The following is a 15,691-nucleotide window of genomic DNA, read 5'->3' as shown; positions in this document are numbered from 1 at the left end:
GCGATTCACGTTCTCTGCGCGATCATGTCGCGTAGCGTATTATATAAATTATTTTCAATATTGTAATAACATAATTTTGCAAGACTCTAAATTTTTCATTAAATTTTATTGAATTTAAAACGCGCCAAAAAAAGGAATTAAAAATGCACAATCTCAGTGAATTAGAAAACGATAATTAAACGATAAACTTTGTTGTAATTGTTATTATCGCAAATTGTATATGCACGATGTTATTTTAGCCTCGTCGTCGAAAAGAACCTTTCATCGAAAGGTCAGTGGATCAAAGAAATTAGTAGGTGTTCGATGATATTCTGTGACATCCTATAAAGTCGTTGCTTAATTACCGACAACTCGTCGCTACAACGTGTCAACGTTGAACGCAATAACGCGGGTCATGACTGTACTTTTCGGAACGCGTAAGGCTGTCATACGACACTTTGATCGAGATTGCATCCTAACGAGGGGATTCGTGCCGTGAGGTTTGACGTTTTGATTACGCCCGACCGTGACAGTTTCCATGTGCGCACACGCGGCAACCATTCGTCGTTCCAGTAAATAGAAAATTGTAACACAAATGTGGAGTGCGATATTTCTATTATTTCTTTTTTTATAAAAAAAAAGAGAAAATATACACGGGGCACAGATAAATAAACTCTTTAACAGATTGAACACTTTTTTATATTTATTCAAACTCGATCGTGTGTATAAAAAAAAATGTCTGAAAGTCTAGTAGGTAAATATCAAACAGAAGTTACGAGGTTCTGTGTTGAAGAATATTGAGAGAGAGAGAGAGAATAAAGTTTCTCGCCCCTCACACTCTGGATAAAAATATAAAAATTCTAGACGCTTGGAACTCTAATGAATGGATGTACCTTTCACACTTGGAAAATTGATATAGCGCATTTTTTATAATCCCACACACGCGAGGGGGCTCTGAATGGCAAGAATCTCGTAAGTCGAAAATAGAACTAACTCGATTTTTATTTAAAATTCAAATCAAGTGTTTGCAAATCACCTCCGCGCGTGCGTTGAAACCTATTTATAAAAAATACTCGTGGAAAAAGTCACGACGAGAGCGTGTGTATATATATATATACATTTCTTAATAAAATTTAAAAATAACTATTGCAACACAAACTCCCGGATTTGCCCTTATATTCCAACTCGTGAGTCCCACTGGGAATATTTTCCCATCAGAAGCTTCGAAACTCGTTCGAACAAGCTCGTGCTCATCGAACGTTTTCTCCCTGCAGGTTTTCCTAAACTGGATAGAGCGAGAAAAAAAAGGAGAAAAATCAGCGTTTTATCTTCTATCCCGATATTAATACATTTCGGTGATCGCGTGCCATCTCTCCGTGAGCAATAACGTTTTTTTTAACAATTAGTAATACACTGAGAATCATCTCGGGCTCGAAGTTTTTAAACTAATCAATGAATATAATTGGTCGTGAAGAGCCGTTCGCTGGATGTTGTGCGGAAAAATATGTGTGTATATATATATATATATATACACATATTATATATATATATATATATATATATATATATATATACACATATTATATTTATATTTATATATTATATATATACACATATTATATATATATATATATATATATATATATATATATATATATATATATACATATTTTTCCGCACAACATCCAGCGAACGGCTCTTCACGACCAATTATATTCATTGAACGTTTTTTAATTTTAAGAAAATGCACATTTACACGTACACATGTCACATATATATACACACATATATATCTCAGCCCAAGTATATAAAAGAACGACCGCAAATGGTAATAACATTGAAGGTACGTCGACGCGAATATTGCACGGTTATTGCAGACGCGATATGTGTGTGTTTGTGTGCGTGCGTGCGTGCGTGTGTGTGTGTGTATGAGACGATCGTGTCACGCAGTAACGCGATGATGACCAAATTATTTGTTCGATGGCGCATATAATCCGTCGTTCGGTAGAATAACGTGGAAACATTGTACGGTATTTAACGGGATACTCCCGTTTTCCTCCCGCCGCTAAAAATATGACCGCAAATAAAAAAGTCTTGATGCGCCTCGTCGAATCTTTCGCAATCCCGATTTTTGCTCAGATCTTTGCACGAGAGGATCATTAATCTTTTTTTCTCGACCTATATATTTTTGTTCGCGCTGTCTAAGGGTGTTATTATTCAACGACAGATTTCTATAAGCCCGAGAGATTGGTCATTAATCGCGAGTCTATATAAAAATTTTCGAAACCTAAGAAATCTAAGAAATCTTTTCGTTTCATACCTCGCCAAATCACAAAGCGGAGTTTTGTTTAATACAAAGGGAAACAACCGAGAAGTTACGGTTGAATAAAAATACACACAAGCGGAAAGAACTTTCGCAATCTCCAAAAAAGGTAGCGGAAGTTTATCCTTTGCTCAATACATACGTAATGTGTGCTTCGAGAGATTTTAAACGACAACAAATATACAAATCTATAATAAATACAAATCTATAATAAAAATCTATAATAAATCTTGTCCATAATATAATAATCTTGACAAGCAAAACACACTTCTTTGTTGCAAAATTGAAAACTTTTTGTTTTTAACTTCCCGAGTCGAAATTTAGCGTCTACATTGAACCTCAATTTTTGAAAAAAGGAAATTTCGGACGAATAGCAGCGTCAAAGTAGCATCTACTTTTTTTCTTACTCCTACTTTGAGCCTATCAGAACCTATTTGGAGCCTATCAGAGCCTGCAATGTGCAGTCTGATCTGAGAATTAAACCCTACTTTAAAACTTTAGCAGGAAAAAAGGAAATTTCGGACCTATAGCAGCGTCAAAGTAGGATCTACTTTCTCTCTTACTCCTACATAAAAAAAGAAAAATTGAGGTTCAATGTAGACGCTAAATTTCGACTCGGATTAAATCCAAAATTATCACCTTATCCCCTGTAACGTTATCAAATTATATACAAATGTCTTTGATAAAATTTTAGATTTAAGTTAAAAAAAAAAAAATTATGAAAACTTGTGCGACAAAGAATTGTGGTTGTGCTGGTTGAGATTATGAAAATTGCGCAAGCAATGGCTTCGCCATTTGCAACTATTGGAAATTCTATCACTGCGTGTATTGTGCGAACGGCGAGATCAATTCGTCAGTCGAGTTGATTTACTAAAGGGATACCGAGCGTAGTTTGTGCGGTAGTTATCGGGGGCTCGATTTCCATATATATGCATAACAACGCGCATTGGTTTCGCTAATGTTCGGTAATCGGTGATTAAACGGCTAAAGAGCTATGAATTATGACGGCGCGTGATAGAATTAGATTATTTCGAACGCCATTCGCGGGACGCTCGCGCTTGTAGACATAAATGTGGCCGCTTCAGGGGAAATTGTTATATAAATAAATATCTCTCATATACACTAAACTGACAAATACGCCAAGTACTTCATTTGTTCAATGCCAATTAGACGGTGATGGCGTCACTTATCAGTTTTGATTTAATTAATAGCCAATTACCATTAAATATATTCTTCCTGAGCGTTTTGATTAATTAGTATATATAGTAAAGTCTATTTCTCCGGAAACACAATCATCTGGTCCATCGCGCAGAAACTTAATTACAATTTTGAGAAGTTTAAAAAATAACAATTGCTACTTCACAAAGTCAACATAAATAAAGTTGTCACTATACGAGGAGTTTGCAATAATTACATTGATTAATTAATGAAACGAAACCTTTGCGAGCGGAATAAATTCTATTGCAACAAACAAATTGTCATAACAATATGAAGAGTCAAGAAAAGAGAAAATTTAAGAAAGTGTGATTTTAAAAAGAAACAACACTTTTTTTTTGTTGTATAATATATGTAAAATAAATTCCGTAAATTTGTGATAAAGATAGCGCTGCTTACTCACGCTCCGAGTACTAGCGGGAAACTGGCGTAAACACACATTTTTGTGCACAAAAATATGCGCGATAAAAACCGAGTTTCGAACCTCTAATGACTAAAAGCGTCGAGTAAACTGAGAGAAATATATCTCATTACGGTTATTTATTGCGAAAATTTAAACGCTGATTAATGGCAAGTACTCTCTCTCTCTCTCTTTCTCTCTCAAGGCAAGCGTTAAATTATTTTCATGGTCAAGAAAATGTAAACGTGTCATTCGACTATATAATTCTAGCGATTATATCTCTTACTAATCGTCTCAGCTAGTTCGCATTCCAAGATGAGAAAAGAAGGAAGAGTGTCACAGAGCGGTAAACTTATTACAAGGAAGTGACGAACAAAACACAGCGAATTGTATAATTGTGTGTCGAGATGATTTCAGCACTTAAGAAATTACTTTTTTTCAACATGAAAGGTTTTCTTGTATAGTTTTTTTTTAAATATATTTTTAATATATTCCGAATTTTTAACTTTTATATATTTACATGTAAGAGAAGAGAAAATTAGCAACGTGATAATTTTATATTCACATTCAAATACGCTCGATAAAACTGCATTTTGTGCTGTAACTCGCGTTGCACGTTCGTGGAAATCAGTTCAAAATTAATATACAAAAACGACTCGACACAATACCCATTTATCGTAGCGATATTATTATGCTTTTTTACAAAAATTCGTTTACTCATCATACATCGTAAACGTTTTTCCGATCTCGTTCTTCAATTTTTATCCGTTTTTTGAACATTTTCTCGCAACACAATATAAATTAAAACTTAACAATAAAATTGAGCTAGAAATATCCATTTTTTCATGTAGGTTTCTGTAAAAATAAAACCAATATCTTTAAATAGAGAGAAATACTTAAAGAAAATAACCTTTAGAAAGTACTTTAAACTTCAATAAACAAAAAATATAATAAATATATAATTTAATATTGCAATTCGAGTCGAAATTTAATGTAATTAATTTTAATACATTTAATTTTAATACATTTCAATGCGTTTGATTGATACAATTAATTTCAATATATTTAATTTTAATGCATTTAAATTTAACGGCACTTTTGTGTACTGAGTTTAATCGAACAAAACATGTATTATTACCCTATGAGAGAAACAACATCGCGAACCGCAAAGCGTTTTGTGATTTTCCTATCGTAAAAAAAAACCTCCAGGGATGTTTCTACGGTTGTAGTTATATAATTTGACGCAACAGAGATGCAAAGTTTGATGTGAATGCAATTTCATGTAAATATAATAATAATATGTAAATGAGTTAATGCAGTTATCATTACTGTGTGTAGGTTTCTGATTGATCTTTGACAGTAAAGATGTATATTACGTGCAATATTGACAACGAAATTTACATACAAACACACGTGCTGCAACGAATAATGTTTTTTGATATTATAACTACAAAAAATGTGTAAATAAACATAACTAGCTTTATTCTCAGCCTTGAGAATAATAAGTACGTTTAGAAGCACGCTGTTTAGAAACTAACGCGCACATTAATGCGATTTGCAAAAAATTAAACACATTACGCGTTATTAACTCATTACGCGTGGCATATGTAATTGTGATAGAACGGACTTTGACCATTATATGAATATACACTGTGTAACTTTGACTTATTTTTGTCACTTCAAAACTGTTCGTCTCTCCGACACACCGTATTATAATCAATGTAAATTTTTTGTTATCAAAAAGTGAATTGCTTGAAAATAATTAAGGTATAACAATATTGTTATAATACGTGCGCGTTCCGTGTGTGATGTTCGTGGTAAATAGATAATATACTGTTGAATAAATTTCAATTATTTTGAATAATAAAACTTATAACATAAATAATTACAAAAATGTCAAATATTTTCTACTTCTTCTTATCAAAATTATCAATATTCCAAATATGACGAAGTGTCTTACCTTGCGCCGCGGAATGAGTGAGCACGCAATCAATTTCATTAGTGCGTATTTTACGTAATATGTTTTTATTGAAATAATATACGAGCGAAACCTGATAATCTTTCGAAGAAAAAATTGCGTCGAGAGCAAATAATGGTTTTTTTTGTCTTATTTGTCACAAGCGTGCAGAAATTAAGAATCGTAAATTACAAGTGGAGCAATTACTTAAGTAGATATACTGAAAAAGTTCGGAGTATTAAAAGAATTTGTTTGAAATAGTGTTTTTTGACAAATGGCCAGTTCTGCTCGACGTGTCAACGATGAGTTATTAGGAGAAGAGGTATAACTTAATTTATAAATTCCGATTATATACGTTTAATCATAACAGATTCGGAATTTTTTCGAATTAACTAAATGTTTTTTCTCCAAGATATATTATTTTCACGAAAGTTTTATGGCGTAGGACACTCTCTTTCTCTATTTCACACACACACACACACACACATACACACACACACACACACACACAAAATTTCTCTCTGATCGTTCTAGCAAGAAACACGACTCGGATCGGCCGCCTCTAAAACATCACATAAATCACAACTTTGTAGGGTATCAAGTTTATCAAATAATCGGAATACGCACCGCGATAAAGAGCGTAAACGGTCGATATCCGCTTGGCGGGAAGGAAAACCGACACGCTAAAAACCCCGGGCACGTAGTGAAATACGATAGTGGAAATAAACTTTGTTCACACAGGGCGGACACCGACGTGCGATGTACGTGTGCCAAGTCGTACATCTACTCTGAAATTTATCAAGAGAACGAGCCGGCGCTCTAATGGGAACATGATTTTTACGAGGCTCTTTTTCACGACGCGCCAGCGCGACGCGACGCGACGCGCGTCGGTCCGCGCAACTTGTTACGCGTCTGTTTCCGCCTGCAATTACGAGCGTCTTCGGTTCGCGAAACGGCACGCGCGGGGCGCACACACGAGAGGGTTTTTACTTTTTCATCAGTATATGTGTGCAGAATCAAAAAAGAGATTTCACTCGCGCGCGTTCTCTCTCTCTCTCTCTCTCGCACGCCGAGCATCGTCGAGCATCTGTTTCTTTTTTGCGCGCTCGATTGTGAAAAGCGATCACGATCTTCCCGAAAGCGCGGAAGAGAAACTCCGACGCGCGCGCGCGCGCCCGCTCTAAAAAAGATTCTACTTGACGCAGAGAGTCGAGCGAGCGATTGATTGCGATCAATTAATTTCAATTTGTATCATGCGTGACGTGCGTGTAACGAAACTCGAAACTTTATTAAAAAATATCGAAAGCCGAGACTTGAAAAAAAAAAAAAAAAAAACAAAACTGTTCGATATTTCTTTCAAATTCGTGTCATCAATTGTACGTCGCCGCGGTTTAAAAAACGAGATAACGCATAAGAAAAGATGATTTGAATTGTGGACTATCAAGGATAGCGCGAAAGATCTTTTCTTGGTTAGTTTTTTTTTTTTCACGAAGTCTGAATTTCATTCAATCTCGGAATCGCAAAAAAAAAAAAAACAAGCGGGACGACGTCGCGACGACGCTAATTGTTACGACTGTAGTCGCGGTGCCTTTTATGTATAGCCCGGAACACAGTCGCTTTGAACGAAACTTTCTGGAAGAACTTCCCTGTTTGTACCGCGCTCGGTACTTCGCGTCGCTTTTATGTGAAGGAGTATTTTTCTGAGAAGTAATTCGCGAACTAACCCGCATCGCGCGCGCGCTTTCTCCCGCAAAAGGCCCGCGAGCACACGCGGGCCTTTCGCAACGCTATTGCTGTATGCAAATAAATTTAATATAAAATATATATATATATATATATATATATATATATATATATATATATACACACACGTGTGTGTGTGTACGTGTATCGTACATCGGGGACGCAAGAAACCCACGATGGCTCGTAACGCTCAATCAAAACTCCGGAGGAGAATACCGGATACTTTTACGAGCGCGAATTACGAGATGATGGAGAAAACTTTTGTTACATTCTCTTCGCGAGAGTGGAAAATCGTGCGTCTGTCGGCGAAGCTAACGTCTGTCTACATATCGCGCGACTCCGGTAGGTAGATTCACACGTGTGTACCTATCGTTGTTACATTTTTTTTTTTTTTTTTTTGTATAAAAAAAACTGAGTACAGAAAGACTAACACAAGTTCACGATTGGTTACGTGTTTTTTTCCCCCAATGTTTGTTTTAATTTAACAAATTGCAAACATTTTGAGAAACGCGGTTTGTTTGTTTGTTTGTTTGTTTTGTTTTTTTCAAAGCAAACAATTAATCGCAAAAGAACGTCGTTACACGTGAATAAGACTAAAGGCGAGAGAGAAAATGAGATGAGAATCTTGTTACTTACCTTAGAAATGGTGATGTAGCTCGCGAGCGCGAGATACGATTGTTAACAAGATTAGGATTGTAGATTACGTGCGATCTTCTTTGCGTTTACGCAAAGAGACGGGCGCGGAGATTGTAAATACCCGAGTCGAAATTTAGCGTCTACATTGAGCCTCAATTTTTCTTTTTTTATGTAGGAGTAAGAGAGAAAGTAGATCCTACGCTGCTATACGTCCGAAATTTCCTTTTTTCCTGCTAAAGTTTTAAAGTGAGGTTCAATTCTCAGATCAATCTGCGCGTTGCAGGCTCTGATAGGCTCAAAATAGGCTCTGATACACCGAAAAAATTGTATTCTTGTTTTGAGGATATCCCACTTACTTCAAGTATATTTTATACTAAAATAGGCGCCAAGAAGAGTTTCTTATTTTAAGAGGAAAATCCTCTAAATAGTAATATTGATAAGAATATATACTGATTAGAATATAAAAAAACTCTATAGAAAAACATATATATCTCACTATCGAAAAAGACTATATTCTTAAATAAAGAATATATTCTTAAATAAAGAATATATTTTTAATTTCAGAAGAATATCATCTAAAATCTTTAAGAAGATTTTTTAAGTATAAAATCTTCTACTTACAAGAATATAATTTTTTCCGTGTAGGCTCAAAGTAGGAGTAAGAAAAAAAGTAGATGCTACTTTGACGCCGCTGTACGTCCAAAATTTCCTTTTTTCAAAAATTGAGGTTCAATGTAGACGCTAAATTTCGACTCGGGTAAATAAATAAATAAATAAATAAATAAATAAATAAAACGAGTAAATTACAGACGAGTTTTGGGAAATTAACAAGAGCGTTAATAGCGTTAGACGTATTAACAAACGTGGACGTATAAGCAATATTTCGTGAACCTTCGATACGTGTGTATGAAATGTCTGGTGTGTGGGGTTTTAACGAGGAACGGAACACGTATTGTTTCGTGTAACGCGCGGTACAGATGCGCCGAATAAGCTTAACCGCCACACAGCTGCCATACATACGATGTGGCTTATAGCAACGGTAATGCAGTTAAATTCGTACACGTTCGCAAGAGAAAACGGAGGGTAGGGGGAGATAGGCGTAAATTGAATGACCACACAGCGAGAACTCCGTTAACCGCGAACCCCCTTCAATCAGAATTAGAGGGGGGGGATCATCTTTTTCTTTTGGTCGCGAGCGCGCATCCTCTTTACGCTTAAATAACGCGTAACTAATTTTAAGCCTCTTACAAATTGCACGAGCGCGGTGCAATTAATTGTAAAGTAACAGAAAGAAAGAGAGAGAGAGAGAGAGAGAGAGAGAGAGAGAGAGAGAGAGAGAGAGAGAGAGAGAGAGAAAAGACGTAAATTCTTCTTCGTTCGAAATCGTTTGGAAATTTAAATAAGGAAACTAAATGTTCGTTTGCACAGTTCAATGGAAGCGGAATTGGTTTAAAAACTGTGAGAAAATTAAATCTCGCTACTTGTTCCAAATTCTCGTTCGATTCGCGCGTGCGTGCGAAGATGCGTTTTTTTTTTGCGACAATTTGTTCGCGCTATTATTTCGCATTTCAGGACAACTCCGGCGCACCGGACCGATATCGTTCGTTTGATCAAAATTATAAATAAAGGAAAAAAAAAAGAAGTCAAATAAAGTGCGAGCCGACGATATAGACAGAAATAGAAATGCCGAGTCGGAAAAAATAACATATACTGTATGTCGAGCTATTTGGAAACGCTTTTGTATAAATACACATACGCGCGCGCACACGTGTATATAAGCTCTATATAGTCTATGGAATTAAGCGCAGATTGCAAACGGGAACCTTATAAACGGCGGTTAAAATAAAATATTCATTACGCGCAACCGCCGCGGTTATATTACGTCAATTATTTTGCGATGGATGTCACGGGCATTTCATTCTCGGGAAAAGTGAGAAAAAAGTCAGGAAGAGACGGGAAGCGAATCATTTCATCGTCTCACGGCCGTTCCGCGGCGGCTTAATTTTATCAAACGCCTGTTTTCAGCATCGCGCGTCAATGACCCCCTCTCTCTCTCTCTCTCTCTCTCTCTCTCTCTCTCTTTTTCTCTCTCTCTCTCTCTTTTTCTGTTCAACGAGGTTCTTTTTCTTTCGCGGCATCAGCTCGAGGCGCATTCCTAGTAAAAATAAGCGAGTTCCTCCGGCATGGCTTGTTTCTGCAATCACGAGAGGAGAGCGCGCGAGAGAAGGAAAGGCGCGCGCTGTCATCGTCGCCGTCGTCGTTGTCGTCGTCGTCGTCGTCGTCGTCGTCGTCGCTCGTCGTTGTTGTGTTGTTGTGGTTTTAATGCAACCGTCTCTACACTTCAGGACGCGCGATATACGCATTACACGTTACCGCAAAAGACGTGAGTAACGAGATGCCGATGCAAAAGAAGTGTTTCTCAGACGAAGACGCGATGATCGCGAGAAGTTGGAATTACCTTTTTTTTTTTTCTTTAATGTACATCTAGGTTTTATTTAAAGGAATGTGCAATATAAATTTGAGACCGGTATACTAGCGAAGAAAAAACTGCGTTTTAGCTTCGAGCTTGAATTTTCTCCGTTCAAATAATAGTTTTTTTTTTTTTTTCGATATATATAAATTTTCTTTTTGTTGAAATTACTTCTGATAATATTATATTATAAATGGAGATTACTTTCTATACGCGCGTGTGTGTCATATGTGCGCAAAGAAATCTTCTCCAAATCTGTCTGTAATTGAATCGCGTCCGGGTTAAGCTGATTATAATTCGAAAGCGTTTCCGCGTTCCGCGTTTCTCTGTTCCTTGTTTCTCTCCTTCAGAACTGAGGGCAGCGCACCCCCAAGCGATCCCCGTAGCGACGACGAGGATATAGAATAAGTTCTCAAATTGCGGCTGAAAGGCGAGCAGTGACTATCGATCGGTCGCATTGAGAAAAAGAGAGAGAGAGAGAGAGAGAGAGGTTAAACAAACGAGTTCTATGACTTTTCCCTGACTTCTAAATATATCTTATCGACGTAGAGAACGCGATTCACGCAGATGAAGACGGGAGGCGCGCGTAATAACTTATCGTAGATCGGGGTTACTTTGATCCGGAGCGCGCGCGCGCGATCATTTTCTTGATGAGATTTATACTGTCGGGATATTTTGCGCCGCTCTGCTAGTTTCAAACTCTTGAGAACGACAAGCGCGCTCCGTTGATCCGAGAGGTCTTTCGTCGCAAATTGTTGAACAAGAAGAAAATCGCGAATGCAATTATTGGTAGGTAATTTTAAAGTTGAACATAACTTTTTCCGATTCTCATCTCAGATAAATAAATATTTTTAAAAAGAATCGCGCTGTTACATTATGTAAAAAAATAAAATAAAATAAATAAATAAATAAATAAATGTAAAACCTTTACATTTACGAGACTTTCTTCTTCGAGTTCGAGTGTAAGAAAAATATCGGTGTTCGCGCGGTGTTCAATAATGAAGATTTCGCATTTACGCTTATCATTCTAGTATTGTATTTTTCTTTTTCTCTCTCGGTGTTAAATGAAAGATGCAAACCGACGCAGGAGATTACGTAGAATTGGAATATTATCGCGAGACACATTCAACGTTATCGTCCGTACAATTTTATCCGATAATAAAAACTACACACTCCAATATCCTCAACGTCGATTTGCCGCGCGCAAAGAGAGAACGTACGCTCGTGAATTCCGTGAGAGAGAGAGAGAAAGAGAAAGAGAGAGAGAGAGAGCACACACGCAAGCGAAGAGAATAGATAAAAACCAACGATCGCGTTCGAAACGATCTTGCGGTGCGGTTACGTAACAATTATCGCAAGACGGTCGCAAAATAATTAGCGTTTTCTAATCAGAATTCTTTGTTACGATTTTTCAATTAACGTATAAATTAACATTTTCTCGTCGCTCTTTTTCCACACAAACTATAACCCGCAGAATGTGTGAACGCAAAGTTCCGTATGAATTTTTTATACGCGGATATGCGGTAAACGCGAACGAGAAAAATTCTTCATGAATATTCTGACCGGCGGACCGGGGGTACGGTAACGGAAACGTGGTCGCTACACGGTGGTCAAAATCGCAAGTAGATTCTCGATTTTTAGATATTCGATTTTTAATGTAATTTTGTTTTCGAAAAAAAGAATTTTTTCTAGATTCGCGCGGATTCAGAAAAATGTTTGTCCACAACGACGACGTACCCTTACGAAAAATAACTACTGCCGCTTACATATAAATAAAGTCAGTAATATAAATATTATTGACAATCACATAAGAATATTATTAGATATTACAGGAATCACTGAGAATATTACTGGCAATTACACAGAATGTCAGTAATTTTTTTATACCACTGCCGCAATATATTACTGCCAGTAGTTCTTTTTCGTAGCGCTTTTATATGACGATTCTCTGTTCCCAAGCAAGAACAGCAGTAAATATATAATATATAAATTATATTTTATACGCGTGGTAGGGGTGCCGCGTTCTTGTCTAGCCATTTAAAACTGATCGACAACATTGTACATGAGATACGGTTTTTATAAACTCTTTTTATGGATCGTTACTCGAATATATTCAAATGCATACCAAATCTTTTCCTCCCCCGCCATTTTTAACGCAATAAATGCAATTTCGTTGCCCTCGCAGCGTGAAATTGCGTTTGAGAAAAAAAAACAATTGTTATATTCGCGCGCGCGCGCGCGCTCAAAATATCGCTACATTATTCGAAGTTTGACATCGCCGTTGCTACGTGCGCATTTTAATCCCGCATGTCGTTCCATCTCATTACGACACGGAAACTTAATTAAAAAAAATAATGATACAAAAACCTAGTTTTTTTTTCGAACGTTTAAATCTACACGTGTGTACAATAACAATTTGAAATGCAGATAAAACATTTGTATTTACTTTTTTCGGAGAATTATTTTGAATTAAAAAATATAGAAAAAAGAAAAACTTGTGAAAGAGATAGATATATATTTTTTTCGATATAAATATTCCGATATTCACGGAGTAATAAATCATCGTCAACGTTCGCACGTACCTGTCGTCGACGGCAAATTTTTTTCGCTATTTTTTCCATAGTTTTTACAAATTCGAAAATAAACAACAAAAATGAAACGTGTCACGCGCGACACGTGTATCCGTATCGTTTCTCACAAAATTTGCGATAATATATATATATATTATTTATTATATAATACGCGAAAATGAACAAAAAAGTCCACTCACCTCGTAGAAGTAAAACGAGTCGATCTCCTCCGTCGTGTTGACGTCGGGCAACGACGTAAAGTTGACGTAATTCAACGAGGAATAGATCTCGGTGACATTTTTCAATTCGGTGCGCCAGTCCGCATCGAAATCGACGAACGTCTGATTCCGCTCCTGGTTCGCGTCCTCGGACATGTTTATTACAATCGACATCCGCACAATTTTGCTCGAGGGTTCTCGCTCTCCTGGGACTCTCCTTATGAAAGAGTCATGACTTCGATTGCGAACGATGGCTTCACATTCGTCTGCGCGTGATTGTTTTTACCGCGCGCTGAGAGAGAGAGAGAGAGAGACGCTTCGACTCGCGCCGCGCGGCTCGGTTTTCCACTTTGCGCTAGTTAATATACGTGCGGAGCAAAGCAACAAAAGCACGAGAGAAGCACGAGATTCACGAGAAGTCGTTTATTCGTTCTTTCCCGACACACTCGACGCACTCGGGACAACTCGAACGACTCAGTTCGAAAAACATGTCCGAAACGGAGAGAAGTACGCACGTGCGTCGGGCATAAGTCTCATCACTAGATCGCACAAGCGCAAAGAGAAGTATCACGATGTATCTAAATCCGAGAGTTATTGTTTGCGTCACTGATTGTAATCAATAATTGCGTTCATTGTGAAATTACGTTCTCATTGATAACCAAGTGTTCGGAAACAACGGCTTGTAATTGTTAATTCAATGTTAATTTTCTCAAAGAAATATCGCCGACAACTTGCGCGACATTATTCTATCTGAAGATCTGTAAACGCAAGAATAATAACTTCTTGAGTTTCGCCGTTCTCATTCAGCGAATCGCTGGATGAAACTTGGAGAAAAGTTTCATAGGTTGATTTGTTGAGAAGTGATAGATGTAATTTCGTGTTCCTTGAAATCCTTGCTTGTTTTGATCCGAATCTTAACGGACAGGACAAAGCGGAGCTATTTTAAGTTGGACAACTTTTTATTAATACTATTATAAACTTTTTTTACACTATTACGATAGACTAATGAGAACTTCGTTTTAAGAGATAGCGTATTAATCGAGCTCGTAAGTTCTTAAAATAATGCGTACATATTTCTCAAAAAATGTATGTATATGTTGAATAAAAAAATCACTGGCTCGGCGTATCTCGCTTATGGGGCATGTTGAAAAACCCTTTGGGACGGCTCAACGTGCCCCATAAGCAAGATACGTCGAACCAGTGATTTTTTTCATTCAACATACATTTTTTGAGAAATATGTACGCAATACTTTGAGGACTTATGAGCTCGATTAATATGCTATCTCTTAAAACAGTTCCAACCATCTCACGTTGAGATGAAAAATTTTTAATATATTAGTCAAATTTTTAATGAATTGTTTATCTCTTATTTATACAACAATCCGTAATATTTCTATGTAAAATGCTTTACTCAACAAGAATTGAAATAAAATCAAAAGCTCGATGTCTTATATAATAAAACTTAAACATAAAATTATACACAATGATTTTATAAATAATATTATTATAATATTATACAATTAAGAAAATCTTTTTAAGGCTCTGAAGTTTTTCAAACTAAGTAATAAATATGGTCAATAAGAGCCTATTTCCAGGATGTTGTGCGGAAACGTGCGTGTAGATATATATACGTATACGTATATATGTATAATTGTTCAACATGTAAATTTTTACACGTAATTTTTTTTGAATTGAAATTCAATTCTTAAAAATCATATAGGATTCAAAAAAATTCACGTGTAAAAATTTACATGTTGAACAATTATACATGTATACGTATTAGGTCTACCGGAAAGTTCTGTCCGTTTTTGGAATAAAACAAAATACAAAGTTTTCTTATCGTCAATAAACTTGATTAAATAATATAATTGCCATTATTATTAATGATTTCTTGCCAGCGTGAGGGCAATTTGTATATCCCATTTTTGAAAAATTATTAATATTTATAAATATATATAAATATATATAAATTAAAAAAAATTTGTATTTTGTTTTATTCCAAAAACGGACAGAACTTTCCGGTAGACCTAATATATATATATATATATATATATATATATATATATCTACACGCACGTTTCCGCGCAACATTCTGTGGAAACAGGCTCTTATTGACCGTATTTATTACATAGTTTTATAATATTATAATTTTTTATTTTTTTAATCTAAATAATTTCGAT

General features: G+C 36.1%; 1 protein-coding gene across 7 annotated transcripts in view; it reads right to left on the bottom strand.

The window, feature by feature from the left end:
* The window catches only part of LOC109858752 (cardioacceleratory peptide receptor-like), an 81,098-nt gene that overhangs the window by 53,473 nt on the left and 11,934 nt on the right, over positions 1 to 15,691 (bottom strand). For 2 of the 7 annotated variants that reach the window (XM_020436313.1, XM_020436315.1), the window contains exon 2: positions 13,494 to 14,269. The exons of 1 other annotated variant lie outside the window; for it this stretch is intronic. In XM_020436313.1, the coding sequence (XP_020291902.1) occupies positions 13,494 to 13,685 (192 nt within the window). In that variant the 5' untranslated portion in view covers positions 13,686 to 14,269. Of the gene's footprint in view, positions 1 to 13,493; positions 14,449 to 15,691 lie in introns of all 7 variants that reach the window. 4 more of the 7 variants (XM_020436316.1, XM_020436317.1, XM_020436312.1 and 1 more) reach the window with 3 other exon arrangements.

The sequence above is a fragment of the Pseudomyrmex gracilis genome, unplaced genomic scaffold, assembly GCF_002006095.1.
Source record: "Pseudomyrmex gracilis isolate BER0280 unplaced genomic scaffold, ASM200609v1 scaffold_222, whole genome shotgun sequence".
Lineage (NCBI taxonomy): Eukaryota > Metazoa > Arthropoda > Insecta > Hymenoptera > Formicidae > Pseudomyrmex > Pseudomyrmex gracilis.
This window is presented reverse-complemented; position numbering and strand designations above follow the sequence as displayed.